General features: G+C 35.6%; 1 protein-coding gene across 1 annotated transcript; it reads right to left on the minus strand.

The window, feature by feature from the left end:
- Positions 1-627: 627 nt before the first annotated feature.
- Positions 628-24,055, minus strand: LOC108667255 (glycine receptor subunit alpha-2-like; the record flags this gene model as incomplete). The annotated part of the gene is made up of 7 exons (XM_018154256.2): positions 23,903-24,055; positions 8,198-8,283; positions 6,911-6,978; positions 4,242-4,465; positions 2,325-2,407; positions 1,499-1,633; positions 628-819 (listed from the first exon to the last, which is right to left on the minus strand). Coding segments are annotated over exons 1-7 (847 nt in total), but the record flags the coding sequence as incomplete, so codon positions are not given.
- Positions 24,056-24,491: the final 436 nt, after the last annotated feature.

A 24,491-nucleotide genomic window follows, 5' to 3' on the forward strand; every position in this document is an offset into this window, starting at 1 on the left:
ACTAGTCTGATAGCCGAATATTCTGAGAATCTAGAGAATTGAAATGAGAACGGCTAGTGCTTCGAGAGAGCGTTTCACCCTGAATTTCATCACCTTGGAATGCTTATTTCGATGACACTTTGATCAGGGCCATAGCAAAAGTCGGTACCACCTAGGCTTCTATCCATGAGTCGCTACACTCGGTTTAAAGTTAGTCTAGGTCTGCTTTGCCACCCGATCGCATTCTGTGGCTAGTCAGAATCTCTTTGCCGACTTTACAAAGTAAGACAAGATATATAGATATAGATTTATGAGAGTAAGATGAGAGTTGGCGTTGGCAATATCAACATCTGCAAGCTCATTTGATGACTAGTTGGACACGGTGAGTGGGGTGGTCACTCTCCTGAGGACTTGGTGGACCCTGTAAGCAGGCGGTCACTCACCTGAGGACTTGGCGGACCCTGTAAACAGGGTGGTCACTCACCTGTGGACTTGGTGGACACTGTAAGCAGGGTGGTCACTCACCTGAGGACTTGGTGGACACGGTAAGCAGGGTGATCACTCACCTGTGGACTTGGTAGACACGGTAAGCAGGGTGGTCACTCACCTGTGGACTTGGTGGACACTGTAACCAGTGTGTTCACTCACCTGAGGACTTGGTGGACACGGTAAGCAGGGTGGTCACCCCTAGAGTTGTACGGCCAGGTACAGAGTCCACGTCCATCCAGAAGCTGACCCAGGATATCACGACAATAAGGATGGTAGGCAGGTAAACCTGCACCAGGTAGAAGCCGATGGATCTCTGCAGGCTGAACTCTGCTACCAAGCAACTATAGTTACCTGCGGGGTCATTAATTTGTGTTAAATATGTCATTATACGTTAAAGGGGACGAAACTGGACTAGTTGAAATTTGATATCATCTCTCTGTGGTCTTTTGAATTTATTGATGTGTAAGCCTAAATATTTTAGTTCCGCAACGACAAGGGAAAATTGCCCTACATGTAAAGGTTTAACGATTATCGAGTGGAACAGCAGATAATAATAATTGAAACAAGATATTGATAATAAATAAACTTAAATAAATTTTTAATTAATAAATTTCGAGGCAAACGAGCTGAAATAATCAATCAAATAACCTTTTTGATGCATATGCTTCATATTGAACTCCTTGACGAACCAGTGAGTTACGGTGAATATTTTCCCCCTATAACTAACCTCTTCGAAATCCTTGTGGAGGAGAGCCATCCGTAAATATCATATCACTGAAATATGCTTTTTCCACATCCTTGACGTCTTACTGAAAAACGCTCTGGTGGAACCTCTCATTGGCGAACTTTCGCTTATCATTGCTGCTTTCATTTATAAGTTTTAATGAAATTTAAATCAATTAGAAATGTACATGTCCTAAAATTTCCAGATTGCCTATACGCGAATCAAATTATAGCGTATTAGCAAACAAAGTGGTGTGTTTCCTTGCAATTTCATTTATTTTCATATTCCACACGTAGTTTTGTTTACCGATGTAAAATGACTCGTTGCAGATGGAAGGTCGTATTGCGTTGATCTCGTACTGCGGCATGCGGAGGTCGCGGTACATTTTGATGGGGTCCTCACTTTTCCAGCGCAGCTCCAGCTCCTTCATCGTCTTTGAAACTGTGGATATTAGACCAAAAAGATTCATCATGCACAAATCGTACCTTGAAACTGTGATATTAGACCAAAAAAGATTCATCATGTACACATCGTACCTTGAAATTACAAAATTCTAACGCAAATGAATTCTTATCGATAGAGTGGTAGTTCAAAGAAATACAAAAAGACTCCATTGGCCGATGTAGGGCTTACAAACATTTACGTTGCCTTCCTCGCAACGGTAGAAACATAAATCTAAAATTTACCACAGTGCATTTTCATTCCTCGAAAATTTTCAATATGTTTTCATCTGTTCGACATAACATAATTTGTTTGACCGTTCAGCTGCCAGAAAATTAATGCTTCAGAAATATTTCAAATCAAGTAAGATTACTTTTGGAAGTTTACATTACATGAGAAAAAGGTTAAAATATTCTGCTGGAATAACTGAAAATATGAGATACTAAAATCTCATGTTGGACACAAATCGGGTATTCTCTAATAATATAAAACTATCAGAAAAAAGGGTTTGCTATTATGAGTTAAGTTCTCTACCGGAGCCCTATTTACGATGTGGAGATATGTATTCATACTATATCACTATTATATATACATCACTTTGGAACATCACACATGTTAATCGTACGGGCGGACAATCATATTAATATTCATGAAATAAATTTAACCGAAATAATAATTAAAAAACACTCACAGCTGGCCACTTCCATGGTGCAAATTTGGGCGTCCAGAGGGAATTTTGAAAGCTCCAGCATACAAGAGAAGAGCAGCTTCAACCTTAGAGAAGGTTAGAATGGTTAGAAGATTGGATAGTTAGTGATAATCTGGAGATCCAGGTAATACTAGAAGAGCCTTTTCAACCTACAACAGGAAATGAAATTAAAAGAAAATGGTGCTTAAAGCTCAACAACATTTGAAAGTAATCAAATGAATCTATATATTGTGATCTCAATATCTGCGCATAAATATGATCATTGAATATATCACAGGAAGATATGAACCGAAATAATCTTTATTCAGATCTAACAATTCATTCATCAAACTCGTCATATCCTGCAACACAAGAAACTCTGTTCTTTGAATTTCTTTGAGCCGAAAACAGAAGCGAAAACACAAAGCACGATCGAGATCAGACCCCACAGCTCGGGTTGACATGAAAGATTCACAGCAGGCGACGGTGCAATTCAAAAAGCTAGACTTTTTTATCGAAAACATTTTTAAAATACTTTATATTTTCAGCATTTCTAAAAAACATTTCTAAAATACAAGTGTTTCTACTTGTTTGAGACTTTAGGTGACAACGGGAACAGTAAGGTATTGCATTTACTATCACTAAACTCAGATAAACAAATATTAAAACGGTTGTTTTAACTTTTTCAGTACTCTGTTAACTATTCGTAACGTTTTTTCGTTGAAATTGGGTTAAAAATGAAAATATATACTTGATGTTCCCGAATGATAATTATTGGGAAATTTTTATGCTCTATTGATGCGTACTCAAGAGTATATATGAAATCTGAACCAAGTATATATTTTCATTAAAAATTACTAGACCTGATTAAAGATGTGATAAGCATTGTTTGCTGTCCATAACGGAAGCTTTATGCCAAGCAATTAGTCATGTACCCGTAATTTTTTGTCATATGTTCCCAATGCAAGAGAGCCCAATGTTCCCTATGCAAGAGAACTTGTGCTCCAGAATTGTAACAAATTTATAAACACACGAAACTGTGCAGAACGCAGGAGCCTATCAGGCAACTACAAGTATATAAATCCCTCAAATCCTGGGCATCATGAATGCTTGTAAGCATCTCTTGGACTGCCTCATTATTTCAGTTTGAATGTTCTGAAATTCAGACTCTGATTCAAATGGAGTTGCTTCTGAAGTTGTTTATTCAACCAGAGTTATGAGCCACAACGATCCGTTGCTGCTCTGGAGGGGAGTGAGACTTTTGAGTGGGAGCAAAATAAATCCGATGTTCCGTGGTGGTTGAGTTTTAATTTCTCTAGTCGGCGGGAATTTAAACTAGAGGATACGCTATTAATTAAAATTTTGCCACTGCTTTTCGACGATTGATCTCATTGTCCAGCAATGTAACTTTGATTTTTCTCCAATTGATCCCAGCATGTTGGATGCCGAAGGTTTTTTTTTTACAGAAGTCGAAAATTTTGGAGTTTATATTTCCCTCTTGAATTTCGATAAGTTCTGCCAATTTTATTTTGGTTGACTTGCCTTAACAATTCAAAGTCAATGAAATCATGATAAATGATTCAGAAACTGTTAGTGTCTACTGTCGACATGAGACGTTCGTAAAATTTAGTCCAATTCGTAAAGAATGCACCAGATTGTGGGAAAGATACACTGTAAATTATTTGGCATAATCGCCCACTTTTTAGAAGCTAATTCTAAAGTTTTTATCAGCCCAGACCGGCTAAAAATTAAACCCCAAACATGCCTCCAACTAAACAGATTGCAGTGGATGATTGATTTTTGAATAGATGGCATTTTCAAATACCTGGATTCAACCTGTCCCTAAAATGTATAGAATTCATTTATAGTCACAACGCAATAAGGGTAGACTACGGTGATGAAAGGCTAGTAAAAAGTTACCTGAGCATGTACAGAATCTCGCCGTGAGGGTTGATCCTAACGAGCACGTTAGGCACGGTCACGAACTGAAACTCTGCGTGCTTGGCGTTGGGGAAATACACTTCAGGCTTCCAGATCGCCTTCACCAAGTTTGGGTCGTTCAAATCCAGCGGCTGGTCAATGTCGGCGTGGTTGAGGCGTTGGTCAACCCACGTTTGTCGTAGGTATAAGTCTACGTGATAGTCCTGTAAAGTAATGATATACATGTTTTATACTGCGTAACTACAGATGGCCGGCTGTGAATTGGAAACGTGCCTATCATTCACGCAAATGCATGTAAACATCAATGACAGTCTTGTGTAGGTGTAGGTGTAAATAAATTTTGATGAAAGTGAAACATATTTTTTAATAAACTTGACTTGCCTAATAAAATTTCAAGCGTGGAATATTCACCAAAATCCTGTGCATTTATTTGCAGGCCAGCGTCGCAATGAACGAAATTTCATTAACTGAAAATGAAACTGCATGTCGGATTCTAATATAATGCGGATCACGAGTAGACTTCTGCCCAAGAGTCGCTGCTCTCAGCTCAGAGTTCTCTTGGGTCTGCTTGGCAACTCTATCAAAATCAGCTGCTGGTCATCTTCTAATTTCAAAGTTTATAGTGTCCTGAGAGCATGACAAGGGATACCTGAAGCCAAGTCATGCCGAGATTGCACGTTGCACAAAGGCTGCACTTCAAGCCCGGGCGAAGCGAACTTAGATTTACGTAACCCCGAGTCCTAGCTGTGCAATACCTATCGCAGAGTCATGTCCACTTCTTAATTTTGTTGTGTAAAATGTTCCTTATATTGTCCCCATAAATCACCTATAGGCCTTTGAGAGGCAATGCAATCTGCACTCGTTGGTGCATTTTACCTTGAGTGTATCGCTCATACACAGTAAATTTTTCATCAACGGACAGTCATGCTCAAATTGCTTGCCCGGAAATGTCCAGCAAGATTTTTGCCTGCAAAAACGCAGCCTTTTCATCAAAATTCGAAAGCGAAGAAATCACTACTGCCTCTGCCATATGCAACACTATGTAGAGTTTCCTGGCCAATGCTTTCTGGAGGATGCTACGCCGTATACATTTGAATTTGCTAAGAGGGTCTGAGAAACAACGACCTGCCGAATACTAACTAAAGCCTATTATCAATGCTGGAAAATATGAGCATTGTGCAACTCACGGAATAATAAACGTCTGAGAAACTTATTTCACAACAAATCAAGGGAGATCTCGGAAAAAAATCCCGCTTGTAGAGTACAAATAGAATTCTGGGTGGGAGTGGGAGTATAATTAAAACATACAAAGGGGATTTTAGTCATTCCAAAAATCAAAAAATCATTTGTCTGCTGGCTGAGTTCTAATTGAACAAATTACAGTTATCAAAATTAAATAGGTAAGAAGTAAATTGCGGTCATAAAAAATAGTGATTTGTTAGGTAATTTTCATGTTGATCCAAAGCAAAATTTTCTGATAGTTGAAACGAGATTATTTTGCATCGCACATTCAATATTCTTCTGTACTAGTGAAAAAGTGGCAAGGAAGTCATATGTAGCAGCTATTGCAGCGTTATCACGTTACAGCAACTTTTCTGGCAGCTGTCAAGGCAAAACTGCTTTGCATAATTGCTGTGTTCCGACCACCGGCCGAAAAAAAGAATGAAATCTTTAAACCACTGAAAATTGCTGGCAAATATCATGCCTAGTTTCCAGAAAAATTTAAATGACCTCTGCCAAATGATATTTAAATTTAATTTTCGCTTCCATGAAAGAAAAAATTAATATTTTCTAGTAATAATAATTAATATTATTATTAATATTAATAGTATATTAATATCAAAATTAATTAATTGAATATTAATAGTAATTAATATTCAATTAAGGGTGCGGAAAAAAATAAAGTTAATCATGCGTCTGTCTAAAAACCCAGCAGAAAATTCCGTTGTTCTCTAAAGCGCCTCATTTGCCCAACAGTTGATCCATGGCCTAATTTGTGCATAGAATTGTAGCAATTTACCGCGTTTTTAAATCGGCAATGGAGCTGGTATTAGGAGTTCACTTCCACAGCTTAAACGATCATTTTACGAGCGCCCAAATGAAACTCATAGGAAGAGGATCTGCGGGCGTTCCGCCAAACGATGGTTGGCCGCCTATGATCCGTCCATGATNGAAGTAAAACAATAGATTGACCGATGCACCTAACGCAGCAGCAAATATTCAAAGAAATTATTAAATAAATAAACGATCAAAAGAATCGACAGCTCTCTTAGATCGTCATAATGCATATCTAAGGAAGTAATCAAAAGTGGTGTAAATATGGGACATCAAAGGTACCAACAGCTTTCTTATTTGGCATACTTAAGAAGAGTGAAATCGCAGCGGGTGAAAAAATCAAATGTATCTACAACTTTTTTATATCAACACTAGTCTTTACATACATTAATAAAATAATCTCTACGGGCGAAAAATCGGGCGATTGAAAGCATCAACACCCTGCTTCAATCAGAAAGAGAGTAAAAATGGATAACAAAATAATAGTTACTTAGAAGAGAGTAATAACAGATAATAATAACAAATAGACACTAAGAAAGAGAGTAATAATATATAATAAAAATAATAGTCACTAAGAAAGAGAGTAATCTCACCATCGAGGAAGGGTTAATAGAGCCGAAGCTGCGAATGTAGAGCTCGCAGTCAACCACCGTTGCGTTGTCTAGGAAGAAAGAGTTGATAAAACAACTGAAAATCCTCATTCTTCCTTCATTTAAAATTATCCCATGTAAAATTTATGAAAACACAGTTTCTGAGAAATATCTCAAAAATATTATTCATCAGTGATAATTTTTATTCACTGTAGAAGACTTAGTTACATCGAAATAAAAAAATTCTAAAGAAATACGTTCATTGATTCTTAGTGCTCACGACCGATGCATTTATCGAGTAATATCACAAGCTATGAATAGGAATTCTCATCCGATTTTTTAATAATATGGGTGTAGGTAAAGTAATTTTCTGAATTTTTCGAGTTGATCAGAAGTCAAAGATATTCAAATTACGTATCTCAGAAAAATAAGAAACAAAATTAGGCATTCTATATAAAATGAAATGCGTGAGCCTTTTCACATCATTCAGAGCAGCGGCTCGGATAAACAATATCCAGATTCCCTATAAAGGAGGAATTGCAGTTACAAAACACAAAAACTGAAAATAGTCGATGCAAATAATCGAAAAGAAATTTCAATTACTCATGTTATTCAATAATTTACCCTAACAAAGGCAAACGTTAGTACGGGTAATTGAACAGAGGTGATTTATTTTGAACGCCTATAGTTCGATATTTTCGTGCTTGCGGAGCTCCTTTTATGAGCGTTAATTTGCTTCGTTACATCATCGTTTGGCTGACGAAACCGAAAACATCATTTGAGGCCTCTGAAGTTTTGAAGCGAAAAAAAGTCTGATTATCATTTATATTCATATTCAAATCGAAATTAAACGATTTTTCAATTGTGGATACCTTATTAATCCATCGATTGCGCGAAATTGTGACGACCTTCATAAAAATTGGAGAATTCATAGTTTAATTCTCGTTGATCAAATATAATTATTCGAATTTGGAGTTGGCAATAAATCTGGTTTTCACACGAATGAAAAATTAGGGTTTAATATTTGCTTTGGCTAGTCAGATACCCTCAAAATTTCTTCTCTTTCTATTAAAAGCAGCAATATCTTAAAACACACACTGCCCCGATACCATAATTTCGTTAAAATATTTCAAAATTAACGGAATTTATGATAAAAATAATTTAGGCGCCATTTTTCCGAAAACTTTTATCCATTACGATTCGGACATATAAACATGTATAAATAATGCAATCATGTTAGAAACAAATCGCAAAATAAAAATTAAATAAAAACTAATATTAAAAACTCACTCCATTGGTTAGACGGAGTTGCCCGACGGTCATACTGAGTCAAAAGCGTGTCCAATATTTGAAGGTCCGTCATCTTGTTTGCCTTCCTGAAAAATTGCAATAATAAGTAAATAATGGAAAGTTAAGTCAAGAAGAGATTCCATAACTTTAAAAAACCACTAACACCAAACTTTTACAAGCAGGCTCTACCAGTAGATAGTCAAATTTTCTATCGAGCAAAGGGGAAGAGAACTAATTAAAACAATTATTATCATGCGAGATAGTTGTCATAAACTAATTCATTTAACATCTACGGTAGTCCAAATTATTGGATATAGTACAAAATTACAAGTTTTATTTAAATTATTTCCCGCGACAAATTTTTTCTGACTCTTTAATAACCTTTGAATTGCAAATCAAGAAAATAATATAAAAAATAATTTCCGTAATGAACGAACCAAATCATTTTTGATTATGTCTACAGAAAATTTATACCGCGAAAATTTTTTGAACACAGATTTTATAGTCCGTAAATATGCATTTGCACCATGGCATATTTTAAGAGTTCACAGATTTTATGTAAAAGATAGCCGACTACAAACAAGAAATTTGCTCTTAGTTCCTGAATTTTGTGAGCAGGTAGCGGGTATCTTGAGACGTGTTTAACAATTGAACAGTTCCTTTGTAAATAACAGTCACGTGTCCAGTTGTCAACGGCTTCACTCTAGCGAAAGTGATTGCCAACCTCAGAGCAAGTTTGGAAAATATTGCCGCTATAAGATGAAGGAAATTCGACCAAGTAATAGAATTAAGAGCTGAGGTGGAGCCTCATCCATTCTGACGTTATGACCTCTTTTGCGATGACATTTTATAACTTAAATTGAAGTTATCTCATCGAAATTAAAAATAAGAAATAAATTGTCAGAAAATTTTATGAATCTGATGGCGGAAATATTGCAAATGGAATGTTGAAGAGTTAAAAATAAGGCCAGGCCGTTTATAGGATGAAAATATACAATCGGACCACGTGTAAAATTCGAGATAGATTTTGATAAATTATGCGGATTAAATGGGATGCAATTAAATTTTAGCTCTAGCTATGTCTTTCATTTCGGAATATTTTCTATGAAGGCTAGAGGAAAAAACTCGTTAGCCGCCCATAATTGCCTAATTTATCTAAACGCACTAAGGGTTTATATGATCGTTTATGATAAAAAAACATGGAGGGTATTTTCTGCTATGTAGATTTTATTAAATATTTCCAGTGGCGCATATAATGGACATGTTTTGAAAATTATGTCAGAATGTGCATCGACCTAACGCTTAAATGAGTGCAAAATTCACTAGCAATAAAAACACGAGCCAGAAGTCCTACAATTTCAAGTCAGGAATCTTGTTTTTTTTTTCCAGAAAAATTTATGTATTTTACTCGTTTTTAGACTTCCCAATCTTCATTCACGTCTGCCTTGCGGATCAAGTTTCATGTTTATTGAAAGAAGATCCGCGTAAAACATGATTTCAGAACTCAGACATGGAAGTCCGACCAGCGCTCGCACGGGCCAATTTTCTGCTTTATTAGCGATCAACAGGGCCGATGATCTCGCTTCCATAACAATGAAAAAATACTGCATATGAACAAATTATGCGCACAGTTATTAATTAATTATTTTTTCGCAGTTATAATTGATGTTTTAAAAATGCGATGAAAATTCACTGAAATACAAGACAGCCATAAACAATTTTAGAAGTGGAAGAAATGTGAAGCCAGCATTTCTCTTCTGTGTGGCTTCATTCTCGAACTCGTTCTTATTCAAAAATTAAAAATCTTACGATTTTTGCTGTGTCACATTTATTTGATCTTCATCTTGAGTCATGAAGAAAATTTTACAAACGCTGAAGAAAATATAACATAACATCGGCGATGGGGCGCAAAAGTTTTTTACCCAAAATTACGAAATAGGCTGAATTCCCGAAATAGGTGGAAATGAGAAATTTATTGCCAGTTAATTCATCAGAGCGTGGATTGGGTTCTCTGTATATGTATTCTCTGCAGGAATTTTCGAACAATTCTCGCAATCAGCGCCATGACGAGGAACATAATTTAAGTGAATAAAAATAGCGCGGCTGTTGACTTCGTCTCTCTGTGACTCGTGCTTTATAAATCGCGGTGATGCAGGTTCAGCTCATTGGGTACACAGATTATTCACACGTCTTATATTTACTAAAACAGAACTGTACAATTGCGTTGTGCCCTGCAGTCCACTCCAGCTAGAATCTAAAACATGAATGAATTGATCTTGGAAATAAACAAAAGTACGAATGTCTCTAAAGTAAAATGGAAAATTGCTATTAATAAAATGTGATTTAAATTGGTACTATTCCTTAACAGCATCGCAAACTGGAAGAGTACATCATTAAGTTGCGAAAGTTTTTCTTACAACATTCTATCAACAAATTTTGTTGGAAAATTTTTGGCTAAATTTTTCACTGAGCCGAACATTACCCGTCGCGCTGGAGTAATAGCGTAATAATTCAGGATCAGAACCAAAACAACGAGTAATAGGGCAATTTTCATGCCAGTTTCTTAGCTGACAATTCTCGTTGCTTTCCATTAATGTACGATCATTGGAAAGTCGTTAAGTCATCTTTGATACCGGACGAGCTATTCAAAAAAAAATTTGGAACGAGACTAACAATATCAATGAATTTAATTCGTACGTGTGCTGTTCGAAAAAACGTGAAAAACCGTGTGAACAGCGTTCTATATAGTGGCTGGACAAAGCGTGAAAATGAACTGTTTCGCAGTTTTTTGTAATGTGGTGCAGGTTTCATGTGTTAAATTGGAAAAAAATGACGATGTGGTGTTTTTTAAGTTTGCCACCTGGCCACTGAAATGAGGAACGGCCAACCACTAACGGCCTACGTTGATTCTTCGAACAGTGTAGCCACTGGAATAATTAGATGTAAAACTAATTCATGTACCGTCTAATAAACCACAACTAAATCATGAGTACTTCAGGTCAACTTCTGCCGAATACACATGAATAGATCGACATAATTTCGAGGTGCCAAGTCGGCCAATACGATTTCAAACAATTTCTAATCAAAGTGGAAAATAATCGGTGAAGACCCCATAAATTTTATCATATTGCCAATTTACATATCATTATTACGTCATTAATATGCCCACAAAATTCAAGTCAATGCTAAAAATTGGTGTTGAACATTACCGATACACCGGGTTGAAAATCCTTTGTCATGCAATTTGTTCCTGGCACAATTATGTTGAATCACATACGTTTTATTTAAAATTTAGAGTGCCATGTTGCGGGAAGACATGAACAGTGCCTGGTTGCATTGAAGACAGAGATTTAATGTCGAGTAAATTATTCTACGTGCATGTCGATCCAACAACATGAATACGAAAAATAATTTTTGAAACAGTGCGTAGAAACGGAAAATATGAAACGCTGAATTGAGCAAAATTATTGTCCCTGTATTCAGCAGATAATTGACCAATGCTTTGAATTTGTACCTAAAGGCTTAACAATCGACCGCATCTAGTTAGAGTGACCTCGTGTTAGGAAGTTTGAAATTAGTAGCAGTAAAATTTTTGACTTTATTGATGGTGATTGGAATTAAATTGTATTTAAGTCCTCGAGAGGATAACGTTTACCGTTTCATGCTTAATTTTTCTGCTAATTTGACCATTTTTGACAGTTTCATTGTTTGTTTCCTCAATGAATTGATAATTTATTCTTGTTGTGAATAGAAGGCATTCGTTTGTCTTTAATCAATTTTGCATTAATATGAACTATGTGCACAATTCAGTTTATAAAATAAATATATGCTTTTAAATACCATGGTCAGCGAAATCATATCAAATATATAGAACAACATGAAGAGTTTAATTAAATTAAGTTATTTTTTTCAAGGATGTGAAATAGAAAGCAGGATGGAGTCATATTTAGTAGTGAAATATTTTTTACCCTGGAAACTCACTTCATGCCTGACATTCCACGCAATCTTCTCCCGGAGCAAAAACCCACGAAAAATGTTCCAAATTTCATGAAGAGCGTAATATGCGCGTAGCTTTGCCCGAAGAAGAGCCTTTCTCTTATTGCGCGCACTCGAACAGCACCGAAGAAATTTCACATTTTGTTGATTGAGTAATAAATTGCTTCTCCGGCTCTTCGAAAAATGTTTTAGTGGTGAAATGGATCAATGCCGCCTGAATCTCGGTAGCGTCAGAATTTCCAACGCGCCCGATACTTCCGCTCTACAATGTCCATCTTCCAATGGCCAGTATCACTAAAGTCGCCTCTGACCTCAAAGGTCAATTCAATTTTTCTTGGACTCAGATTCAATGTCTTCCTCGGACCGCCATCAGATAGAAATAAATTCAAGGGACTCTGCGTCATAGGTCCCGGGAGGAAAATTTATTTCAATCGCCCAAATGGACTCTCAAGGACAAGGTATGAAGTCAATCAAGTTCTTATTCAGTGGTGAGTGCTAGATTCATCACGAGGCTTTCATGGCTAATCATACACTTGAAGGACTTAACAATGTTTGTTTACATCAACGCCGTAGGAACTGCGGAGTTTGCCCATTCGAAATTTTCAGGAGACAGAAAACAGTCCCTGGCCTCAAAGACCATGGTCGCACTCACACGAGAAAATACATCATTTGTTATGAGAAATAATCATCTTTATACGTTAACTATCCGACATTTTAATGGAAAAATAGCTGAGCTTACTCTAAATAATATAAATTTAATTTAATTTAATATTCTTGTAGAGGTTCTTAAGAAAAGTCGGGCTGCAAGTTGGGTGACATGTCTCGCCCTTTTTTGTAAACTGGTAAGCAGATAATGAGCCTGGCGGGATTTGATTGAAAAAATCATAATTAGTAAGAAATTCAAGTGATGTTGCATGAGAAGTTTGTGGAGCATTAACGTGAATATAGGTATCACAAACACGAAATAAATTAACTTGCGAATTCCAGACATGAACACTGACTTTATTCATATTCAAATGTCTGAACCGGTGCAAAAATTTGTAGCGTTCGACACAATATTAAAGCGTTCACACAATTCAAATTTGCACATGGACCCACGAAATAGAATACTGCTCATGCATTCTAGTGCATGTCTCGCCTATACACTAATGAATAACATCGAAGTAGTTGAACTTAGCCGGAAACTTTTTTTGTTCCGGTGCCCTCTGTTTCAGGCCAGCTTGAGACAAGATAGTCTTGCTTTGAGCCGATGTTTAAGAGCTACGTATTCCCGTATGAGAGCCCGTATGGCCCTGCAAATTACATCTTGCTACCAAACCTGAGTGCGCTATAAGAAATCACTGTGCATTTTTCTCCTTGTGAATTTATGATGCAAGTGGATGAGTCTAGATGGGAGCCGTTATTCGTGGGATGAGGTTTGTTGTTTTTGCTTCAGGTACGAAAACATGACAAAGAAGTTCGGATTAATTATACTCGCTAAATTGGCTTAGTGCAAATTGTTACCCTAGACCTTAGCTGTTCTCGACTAGTTGTATTCGCCAAGTTATTCGAGAATTTATCTTGCCATTTTTGAAAAGCAAAATAACGCGTACGCTGTACAGTTGATTAAGCTATATTCATATACATTACGTTGGCCGTTGATTACGCTATATTCATATACAGGTTTTTAACCTCATTATTTGCAGGTCGCAATTGGCCGAGTTATTTATCCCGAGATCCACATACGGGAGTTTTGAATCTTTTATATTGCAAGTGGATCCCACACTCCCGTAAGAAGAATTTTTGATCTCATTCTGGAGAGATCAAACTCTCCTTTAGATCTTATAGCTCCATGTTCATTGTCAATGTAAGTGAGAGGCTAACTGCGATCAAAAATTTCTATCTTTCATTCATATAAAGATCTCCAAATTTGTTTGACTACAAGATTTCTGAACAGATCATTTGAGGAATGAAACCGTAAGTACCGAGGATCTCATGATTCCAAAGTCTTCATCACCAATCCCTTTATAAAACACATAGTCTGCCTTAAATTTGGTCATTTGAATACTTCCTAATTAGGGTAAGCCTTCATTTGCGTCAATATTACTCAAAATCATGCAATATTTTTACCATATATATATACCAATATTTCAATATATACCATAAACTTCTGAATAAGTTTTGTTATAAATTACAAAGTTTTGCATGGCTGAATATTACAAGTTTCACTCAAATCAAGGTTCCTCTGTGTCAGCATTATTACACGTGGATATTCTGTGATGTTCACTGACCTCTCATGTTATGCAGTATGATTATATATTTGAGTCCAGAAAATGATGCCGGATGACAGATTTATGTTGCCATCTGCTTCCGATTTACCCCTTCAAATATTAAAAAATGCTGGCTGACCTCTGGGATATTTCAGGATGAAATTCTACTACGAACACGGCTGGTAGCCGTGGGAGTTTAACCTATACGTACATCTAATTTCATTTAAGTTGTTTAATTTTTGGGATTTTTGTGCTTGTAACAATCCGATGAAATTTTATTTGCTCTTAGGATAAAATTGCGAAAAAATTATGGTTAAAGTTATTTCCTATTGAGAACGATAAGAATGTGAAAATGTTCGACAATTGCCGGTAAAATAACGAAAAATATTTTGTTTGTTAAGTGTTGTCTCACTGCTATTTCTACAATATATTAAAAATTTATTAGCGCCTAACTTTTTACCTAAAAGAAAGAAATACAAATTTTACCTATGAATTTTAATATGGATTTACCAAAAATGAACACCATAAAATCCATGCTAGGTGTGTCATTTTCTTTTGATGAATGAACATCGATGTAGATTTCCTGTTAAAAATTAGAATTTTAAATTTTTATCCGCTCTTTTCCACGCCCTTGTCTCTAGGTTATTGAAATGTTTTAGATTAAGATTTTCAAAGATTCATGAGTCATTTCCTGCATTAAGATATGAAGAATAAATTTATCTAAAGAATAATAAATTCTGACTGTTATCTTCTGCAGGCAGACACTTTTGACATTACTATAGCTGCTACCAAAAAAAATATTTATATCAGGTTCTTGCGTTCAAAAAAGAAATATAAATTAATTAATGCTACAGCTCGATGAACATTATTTTCCTTCGTATGTCATGACTAATGCTTAAAATATAAAATGACCCCACTGACCTTCACCGTTTCATGAAGCAATGAGAATGAATGTATGAATTTTTCTCGACGTAAAAAGTACTTATATGCATGTGATCGATGAGATATTGCAACATATGTAATGACAAATTATCGATATCGTTTCCTTACAAAGTTCTGTTCAGAAAAGAGGCAGTTTTACATTGGAATTTATCCTCGGTCAACTACTGGGCGCGCTCACATTGCGTCCTACAAAGACAGGAAATGAATGGGGCGTTAAATTGATCCTGTTGGGTTACTCGTGGATATCGTGGCCACGATAAGATAAGGGCACGTGGCTACGATAAGATAAGAGCACGTGGCCACGATAAGATAAGAACAATTGGCCACGATAAGATAAGAGCACGTGGTCTTGATAAGATAAGAGCGAAATGACGTTTTGCACGCGTGCTCAATATCTGCTGCTAGAATTTCAGTTCTGAAATATTTTGTTTAAATAGATAGCTGAATAATTAAATGAATAGTGGTACTCATCTAATACATTTGCAAATTCAGTATTAAAATTAGGACAAAATGAAAGTTTTGAGGATGTTAAACTGAAAAATTTCCCTTTTGGTGGTGACTAGCTGGAGCAGAAAGCAAAAAAGGAACATGTGCACAAAATAAACAAAGTTAACTTTAAAGATTTAGCTAATAAACTTATCTAGATGAATTTAAAATACATTTAAATTAAGGAGGATATGATCTGTGGAAATACGAGAGACAGACACGAGTGGCGGTCGAATGCTCCTTCTGCGAGAAGAGGATTTCAATAATTCTTTTTAGGTAATGAAATATAGTCATGGGTTATTTTCGAATATGATTGGAGAATGAAGCGTTTGGTACGACTAATTTGAACAACTGAATTAATATATAGTTTTTTTAATTTCGTAATATAACTTCTATTAATTAAATTTCGCAACAAACTTTGAATTAAATGATAAATGTTTGGAATTAACCTAAATTCTGCATTTTGGGGAGCCAGCCTTGTACTTATTTCGAAATTCTGTTACCACTTTAGGTAAACTATAGCTCATAATTAATTTCATCATTTCATCAAAACGGTCTCCGTTATCTTGAATATACACTTATTAATGCCTTCTGCTAATTAATGAATCTTGAATTTCATTGCTAACAATGTAACAATGTAGTCTAGTCATTCATTTTGATTAATGTTCATTCTGCATCAGCAGCTTTCAAGCGCTGTCGTGCAATACAGAAGTTTGATGTCTATTAGAGAAAAACGTATTATGAATAATATCAGAAACATATTATATTTATGCCGAAAAGTTTAGCAAAGTTATAGTTTTAAACACCAGATTCGCGGCAGTTTCAGCCCCGTAAGAGAGCAGGAAGAATTTTTTCCTCTCTTTGCAAGTTGTTTTCGCCCAGTTAGCCACATTCAAAAAACCAATGCGAAAACACATTTGCATGCAAGGCGACGTCTCAAGCTTAATTGCCGTATAATGCGAGTTACATTCTTCTTCTCCAAAATATATCCTTATAGTATTTGCTTCTGGATAGTAAAAATTCTTCCAAAATTAAAATTCTTCTTTTGCATTGCATCGAAACGAATTTTTGCTATTAGTTTCGAAGGCATATATTGCACTCGTAATGGCGTAGGTATATTTGGGCGCTAATTATAATGTGTAATGAAAGTAAACTTTCGGCTGGAGTGTTATTGAAGAGAGGGATTGGTTCTCTGTACCAAATTTTTATGCTGTTACTACATTCCACAAATAATTAATATAGGTGGTGCTTCAAAAATTACAATTTCTTGCACTACCTTATTCATAAATCATTAAAGAGCAATTTGATACAAAATGGATTAGGTAGGCGAATCAGATATAAGCTTGTATTTATTACTACTATAAATAAATAAATCTATTCCGGTTTCAATGAAATCTTTTCGCAACTTCATCGAGCACGAACTAAAATATTTATTTGAACGTGCGTCATTGACGCGATGCAGATGATCATAGGTTCAGAGGACATTTTTCAAATTATCAGTGATGATGTTAGTTAGTGCTAGATTATGTAGTTATTTGATGATGGTCATAATTTGAATTATCCAATATCATCCAAATTTTCGCCGTACGAAATATTGCTGGACTTGAGCCGTTATGGAATGAAATATAACTGCAGAAAAAGAACTTAAGGAACAAACGAATGAGTTGTTTAGACGATTCTAAACGTTACAAAAAATTAGTTCTCCGTAAAAAGGAAATAAATCGTACGCGTCGAATAGAACAGCCGGTGCAAACGCGGTAATATATAAGTGCTCAGCGATACTGAAGAAATTGAAAATCTGAATAATGCTGAACAAAGACTCGTATATGCTAGAATGGCTGGAATGCAGCAGCCACCAATCAGTCATTTAGAAGAGGTTTAATTTAATGTCATATCTTCCTGAACCTTCAAAAGTTGTGAAACAATGAGAGGCCGACCGATAAAGTGACAGAATTATGGGCTGCAGATCCCATTTCTCCAAGAAAAATTCACAATTATTTAATAAAGAGCTATTTAAAGGCGGACATAGTGAAAAATTATTCCACACTACTCCTGCCTTCATTATTACACAGGATAAACTATCATAGATTTTCAGCAAATAATTTTAAGTTAGACAACTGCGAATTATAATAAAATAAAATCATGTCCATCGTTCATTTTTAATTGAACTTATTTGATTGGTATAAGGACTATTCAAAGTCTAATTTCACAAATAAATTCATCGAGCAAATATTCCCTCCCTGTGGAACGGTCTCGCGATTCAAAAAATCCCCGTAGAACGTGATGTTCGTCGTTATTTTATGTTAGCGAAGAGGTGATAAAATCGATGCCATATGCTATTTAATTTGTTTGCAATATGATGAAATTTCCGACACGCAACCAAACAAAAGTTTTCGGTTGGTCAACAGTATGCAACCGATATATTTTCGTACAATTCTTCTAGTATATCTTCCGTGCAATTCTGCGATCGGAGGCACACATATTGCGATAGCGGGAACTCTGGCCAGCTGCTATATGAAAAATTTATTGGTCAATGGATCCCAGATCGGAAAATTATTCTTAAGTCAATCGAATTCTTGAAATTTGACGTTTATCTTCATAGAAGTCATGTTCAGTCACAAATGGAAGTCATTTATGGAACTTGAATTTTGCAAGATATTTTGGTTTGAAGAATCATATATCATTGAATAGGCAAAGAAATAAAATAAAATTATTATTAATGTTAATTTATTATTTATATCCATAAAAATTAAAATCAATTTCCAAGCGATTTTCATGTTCATTACAATTTTTTTAACGATATTTGAACTATTCTGAATACCTTTTAATACAAATTATTGTTTTCCTTAGTGTCAGCATTCAGCATTTCGGTTATAGTATTTCAAGGTAATTAAATCCTGAAATAGTGAATGAAGTTTGAATATTTTCAATATCATCATCACAGATTTATAAATAAAATTATATTTCTGTAAGGAGGAAAATTATTAATTGTCATTTTGTATTCAATTACTCATTCCGCATTTAAAAGATTTATTCCTGGTTAGAAGATAGATCCTCCATCACAATGTTCATAAACATTTCCTTGTATTAACCTTCCTTGTTTTATCCGGTAGAGACTCATCACCTTGATGACATCTTTGTCATCAAGGAAGACGTCAGTACGAACCCCAGACGAACGCGTTAACGTTCTGCTCCTATTGCTCTCTAACTTATAATCTGTACGCCAATATATGCTCACTAAGTATAAGTATCTAATCTATACTCAACTCGTACCTCATTTATCCTCATTTGTTCACGGTACCCGAACCTACCTCAAGTAGTTAATAATTAATCAGATACGCCTAGAAGTGCATCGAACAGCACGGCGTACATTGGGGCCTTCAACCTCGTACATTTCTTCGAAAGTAATGGTGTAAACTAAATGAAGTTTAGTGGCTCCATACGTACTATAAAGAAAATTTTTGGGATAAATTTCAGCCTCAAGCGGAGAACCATCTGCCTACTATGCAGGATGAAAGCAATAGCCAATAATACGGTGCGAAGATTCTGCCGAGTCTGCGTTTGCGATGTTCTTAAAATCGCCGTAAATGCGAAAATCTGGCGAATGCCGGGCACATAAAATTGATAGCGATGTCATGGCCAGGAATAATCCTAATGCAATAACTCTGCCAAAATACTTATAGGGTAAAAATTTTCATTTCAGTTTGTCATTTCACTAGGGTCAATTTTAGTATTACTGATGATTTAATATCATGAAAATTTAATCTACAACGTGCTGGTTCCAAAGTTATATTATTAGAACTTTATTATAATTTTAAAAAGTCGTTTCCTATTCCTATATTGACCGGCATTCCATAAATGGTTATAAGGCCGTTAATCGCTTTCGATTTCATGCTGTAAAAGTTACGAGAAGACTGCTTAATTTATTATGATCAGCTGCCGAAGAAAAACAGCTGAAATGATCGCTCCTGTTCGAAATCTGGCAGGAAATACTACATATTGTCACATTTCCACAATAAAATTACTTTTAGCGCCCACGATCAATAAATAGGGTTGCAACTTACTCTGGCAACATTTTTGGGAGCGGTGGCTATGAGCAATGAGCTGCAGCCCGCAAGTAGATCTTGCCGCGTTCCGGTTGACGTCGATTAGAAACCTTGTCCATTCGCTGCATCGTCATAGGGATTTAATCACTGCTGTAAGTATTTTGTTAATGCCAGACGCAGTATTACCTCTTGTGTGTTATTGTTTTAGTTGCGAATATGTTTTTTTCAGGGAACTACGTAACTGTATATGCTATTAATTTTCTTATGACGTCTAGGATCACTACGACTGACCGTAGTCAAGAGCGTTCGAGCGGCCTCTAAATTGTTGCATTTTAGCTTCCGCAAATCTTTGTTTCATTATTTACGACTTGTCGCCACGCCTCAAATAAATAGTCTTTTTTCTTGTTACTTTCAACTTACTAGAGCAGTGAAGGGAAGAAAAACCTGCGTTCGTTTTGTTGACTACCTCGGCGGAATAGCCGATTTAAGAAACGCCTTGGCCATGCACTTTCCTGTTATTTTGATGTAACTGACTACTGAAAATGTTCACTTTTTGGGCATCACAAAGAAGCCAAACAGATTTTATCCCCAATTACGAACAGAAGCATGTATACACGCACAACCTTTCGTTCTAATAAAAATTGCCCTCATATATGACCATCAACTCAATTTCCACCTGAACTATAGCGATCTCGTTTCAGATGCTCCACTGACAGAACATCGTGGCAGCCATGCTAGTCGCTGAGAGAAAAGAGATACCTGAAGCAGCAACACCAAAATCACTGCAATATTAATAAAAACATGCAGCAACATCGATAGAAAAAATTATTGAAGAAAAAATAATAGTAGAATCTGTAGGTCTATAATAAAGCATCGTACATGATACCGATATTACATCAACGAATGAAAGAGGTATCGGCAGCCGCACAATATCTCCCAACTGCGGAAATAATAAAAAAATCATCATTTTTGTTATTTGCAACAAAATTTGCACGTATGGATGTTATTCACTACACAGAACACAACAACAACCAGCGCCAGTAAGAGTAGCAGCAACAACATCATAGGCCCGTATGCTAAATAGGGCACTAGCACTACGAAGTAGCACTATGCACTACGAAGTGTCCTGTTGGTATGCTAAATACGTCACAGACACTAAGCACTTCGAAGTAGCTCTACAATGTTTAGTGTCGCTTAGTGTCGCACTATCGGAGTAATTAAGGCAGTGTGGGTTTAAACGCTCTGGTATTCTAACTAAATTAAAGTGAACTCATTATTTACATCAAATTAATTAAGTGATTAAACGTTCGGTCTTGTGGGCCTCTCGGAGCTTCGGTGAAAAATTTAAGAAAATAATCGTGCTTCAGATCCTCTTGAATGCACATATTTAGATGCTGATATTTAGAATGCAGTTATGCAATGCAGTTTTTATAGACCCGGAGGCAGTGTGCTGATATCTATAAAAAAATATGCACGAGCAACACGTGCATCGGTGCAAACGGGCTAAAAAATAAAATAAATAAAAAAAATTTAAAAACCACGTTTTCTTAATTAATTAACGGACAAAAAGAGAAAAACATTTACTCATACATGACATTTAAGTTACGTAAAATGTTATGCAATGTTATGTAAGAGTAAATGTATTTTTTTTTGTCCGTTAAGAAAACGTGGTTTTTCAAATTTCTTTTTATTTATTTTATTTCACTATTTTTAGTTTTATAAAAACCAGAAAAACGTGGTTTTTAAAAATATTTTGCTATTGATTTATTTTCTACTTTTTAGTTAGCAATTTTAGCAATTCAAATCAATTTCCAGGGTTGGCAAGTGTGGATGTTCGAGAAATAACTCAATTCCAAACCGTGAATTTTTAGTGTTTTTTTTATATTTTTTCAACATTTATTTTTTCATAAAAAATTTTTTGTTAAATTATTATTTCTGATGATAAAATCTTGAATTGTTAGGCAGCATAAACATGCATGCCAAATTTCAACTTACTAGGATGTTTAGAAGTGTTCTAAATTAAGGTTTGAATTTTAGATGACAGACACACACGAAACGAAGTCAAGAAAAACGTGGTAACAATGTTGGACGAAGAAAACATTTTTTCGTTATTGATAGAGTATATAATAAATCAGTAAAAATTGGCATATTTTGTTCGATTAAATTTAAAATTTGTTCAGTGACTATTAGATTATACTGCAACTAAAACATGAAATTTTGTTCAAATTTTTGTATTTGCCAGCGTATTTATCTGGATAGAATGGGTGCGGCACGAGTCTAAATCTAGAAAGAAATCGGACAAGCTAATGCTTATGTGCTGGAAAATGTACAGAAACAAAACGTTACTTTATTGAATCTTTGACGGTTTATGTTTTTAGTCCATATACCTGGTCAAACATGCCATTTTCAGCAGATTGATTGTCTGACTTTCTGTCAATCCCAAATTGTTTATATCATCAAGTCAGTCCTTTTATGCATTCATAATAAAATATACAAGTATTTCTTATTGGTACCTACATTTTGCAAAATTCTCTGTTTAATTTTAAGTTTTTATCCCTAAATTAATTTTATCGAAAGCGCATACAAATATATAACCGAAACCCACAAGCAAATATATGAAGCACAAGTGATTGAAAAGTTCTGGCAATTATTAGATAGAATTTATAAGAAATGTTTCTTTAGCAACAATTTTAATTAAGCTGAAATAAACATAATTTGATAAGAGATTAGTCGTACTTTTTTGTGCCCGACTTTAGTAATCAGCTGCGATTGTTTTATTAATATATGTGCATTTTAATATGCAACGACGTCCGATCTTAAGACTTACTGTTGCTTATACGGAAAATTGATACATTTTACTTCATCTACAGCAATTTTCTGGCATTTTTTTATCAAGCTTCACAAAAATTTTAACTGTAACATTGATGGTCAGTGTTCGGATGGAGGGAAATCTAAGCTCTTCTGAACGACCAATCTTTAATTTTACGACCTTTCCGTTGTACATTCAAATAACAACGAGTGGCTTTGCAATGGCAACCTACAAAGAACTTTAATGCTTCTTGAAAATTATGTTCATTTGAAACTTTAATAAAAAATAAAAAATGAATCACCATAAGCTTAATTTTAATAATTAAAACAAAATTGTGAACGGCAAAAAACGACAACTCAAATGAACAATAAAGACAGTGGTCCGAATGTTGGAAAAGCATATTGGTAACACAGAATAGTGTGATTTGTTACTACGAAATTGGAAAAACAAATTTTACTTTGTTCTGGAAGAAATAACAGTTAAATCTGGAAAATGAGCCGGCAAATTTGTTGAACCATCAACTAATCTTGAAGAATCGAAGGGCAATTTGCCAGCGAACGCCCCCTTGCCCTCACGAGGTAACTTTGTCTCCCGGCGCACAACTTCGCTCGTAACAGAATTGCCCGTCGGCATCAACTACTCTGTTGAGGGCGATAGTGGCCTCTGTCTTCAACTAACTTAAATTGTTTACTATAGAATCTGTAGAAGGGGTGGTTTTCTCGGTATATTGAACTAAACCAGCTGAATTTAGTATAAGGATCTCATGAATATTATTACGAATTATATATATGGATAAGGCAGAACAAATTTAAATTTTTTATTTTGAATCAGGGGAAATTTCGGCCGAAGAAATGGTTAGCGTTGAAAAATCTCCGTGCACAATGCAAAATAAAGCTTAATATTTCTACCCACACAAGAAGACCCACGAGTAAAAATGCATGTGCACTCAAACACATCAAGCCTCGTGATTTAATGTCTTATTTTGAATCAGGGTGAATTTGGGTAGAAGAAATGACTGACAAGCAGAATGCAAAGCTAAACTGAATATTTCTACCCACCCAAGAAGGCCCACAAGTAAAAAATGTATGTCCACTCAAGCACATCGAGCCTCGTGGGTGACATAATACAACAAAACTCGAGCGTACGACATAATACAACAAAACTCTAGCGTACTTACCCCATACCCAAAAGAGTGGGCAGAATGAGAAGAGCGTGCCAAGCGGAATGAGGTTTCATCTCTGCCGTGATCCTTCGTTGACAGCGGCACGGAACGCCGCTGCTTTTGTGCCGTAAAAGAAGTCTTGCTGATGAGGATTGTGGCGAGTCGGCGGGGGAGAAGACGGTTAGAGTAGGCGGGAAGAACCGTTGAGAAAAATATTGCACTTGAGAATATTTTTGAAGGCAAGACGTGGATTTGGCAACGATTTTTGTAAGCGATGCTTCGTTAGGCGTCAATTGAGTTGAAAACTGCTGGCAGTCCCATGTTATGAATTTATTATTTTATTTTATTATATTCTTTTAAAAATAATAATAATATAACAATATTATTATATTAATGTATCTACTGTATTAAAAGTTATGAATTGGGTTCGGAATAAAGTTTTGGTATGATTTAACGCTTCAAATCTTCTTTAGCACACAAGGAAAGCGCTGCAAGGGGATCGAAACTTGGGCTCAGTTCGATAGAGAAAACTTTAGCCGGAAAAGCAGGTCGAATAAGTGACGGAAAATCACCGTGTCAGGGAGCGTTGAGAAGGATCCCGTTC

Source organism: Hyalella azteca, unplaced genomic scaffold (genome assembly GCF_000764305.2).
Source record: "Hyalella azteca isolate HAZT.00-mixed unplaced genomic scaffold, Hazt_2.0.2 contig9229, whole genome shotgun sequence".
NCBI classification, from domain to species: domain Eukaryota; kingdom Metazoa; phylum Arthropoda; class Malacostraca; order Amphipoda; family Hyalellidae; genus Hyalella; species Hyalella azteca.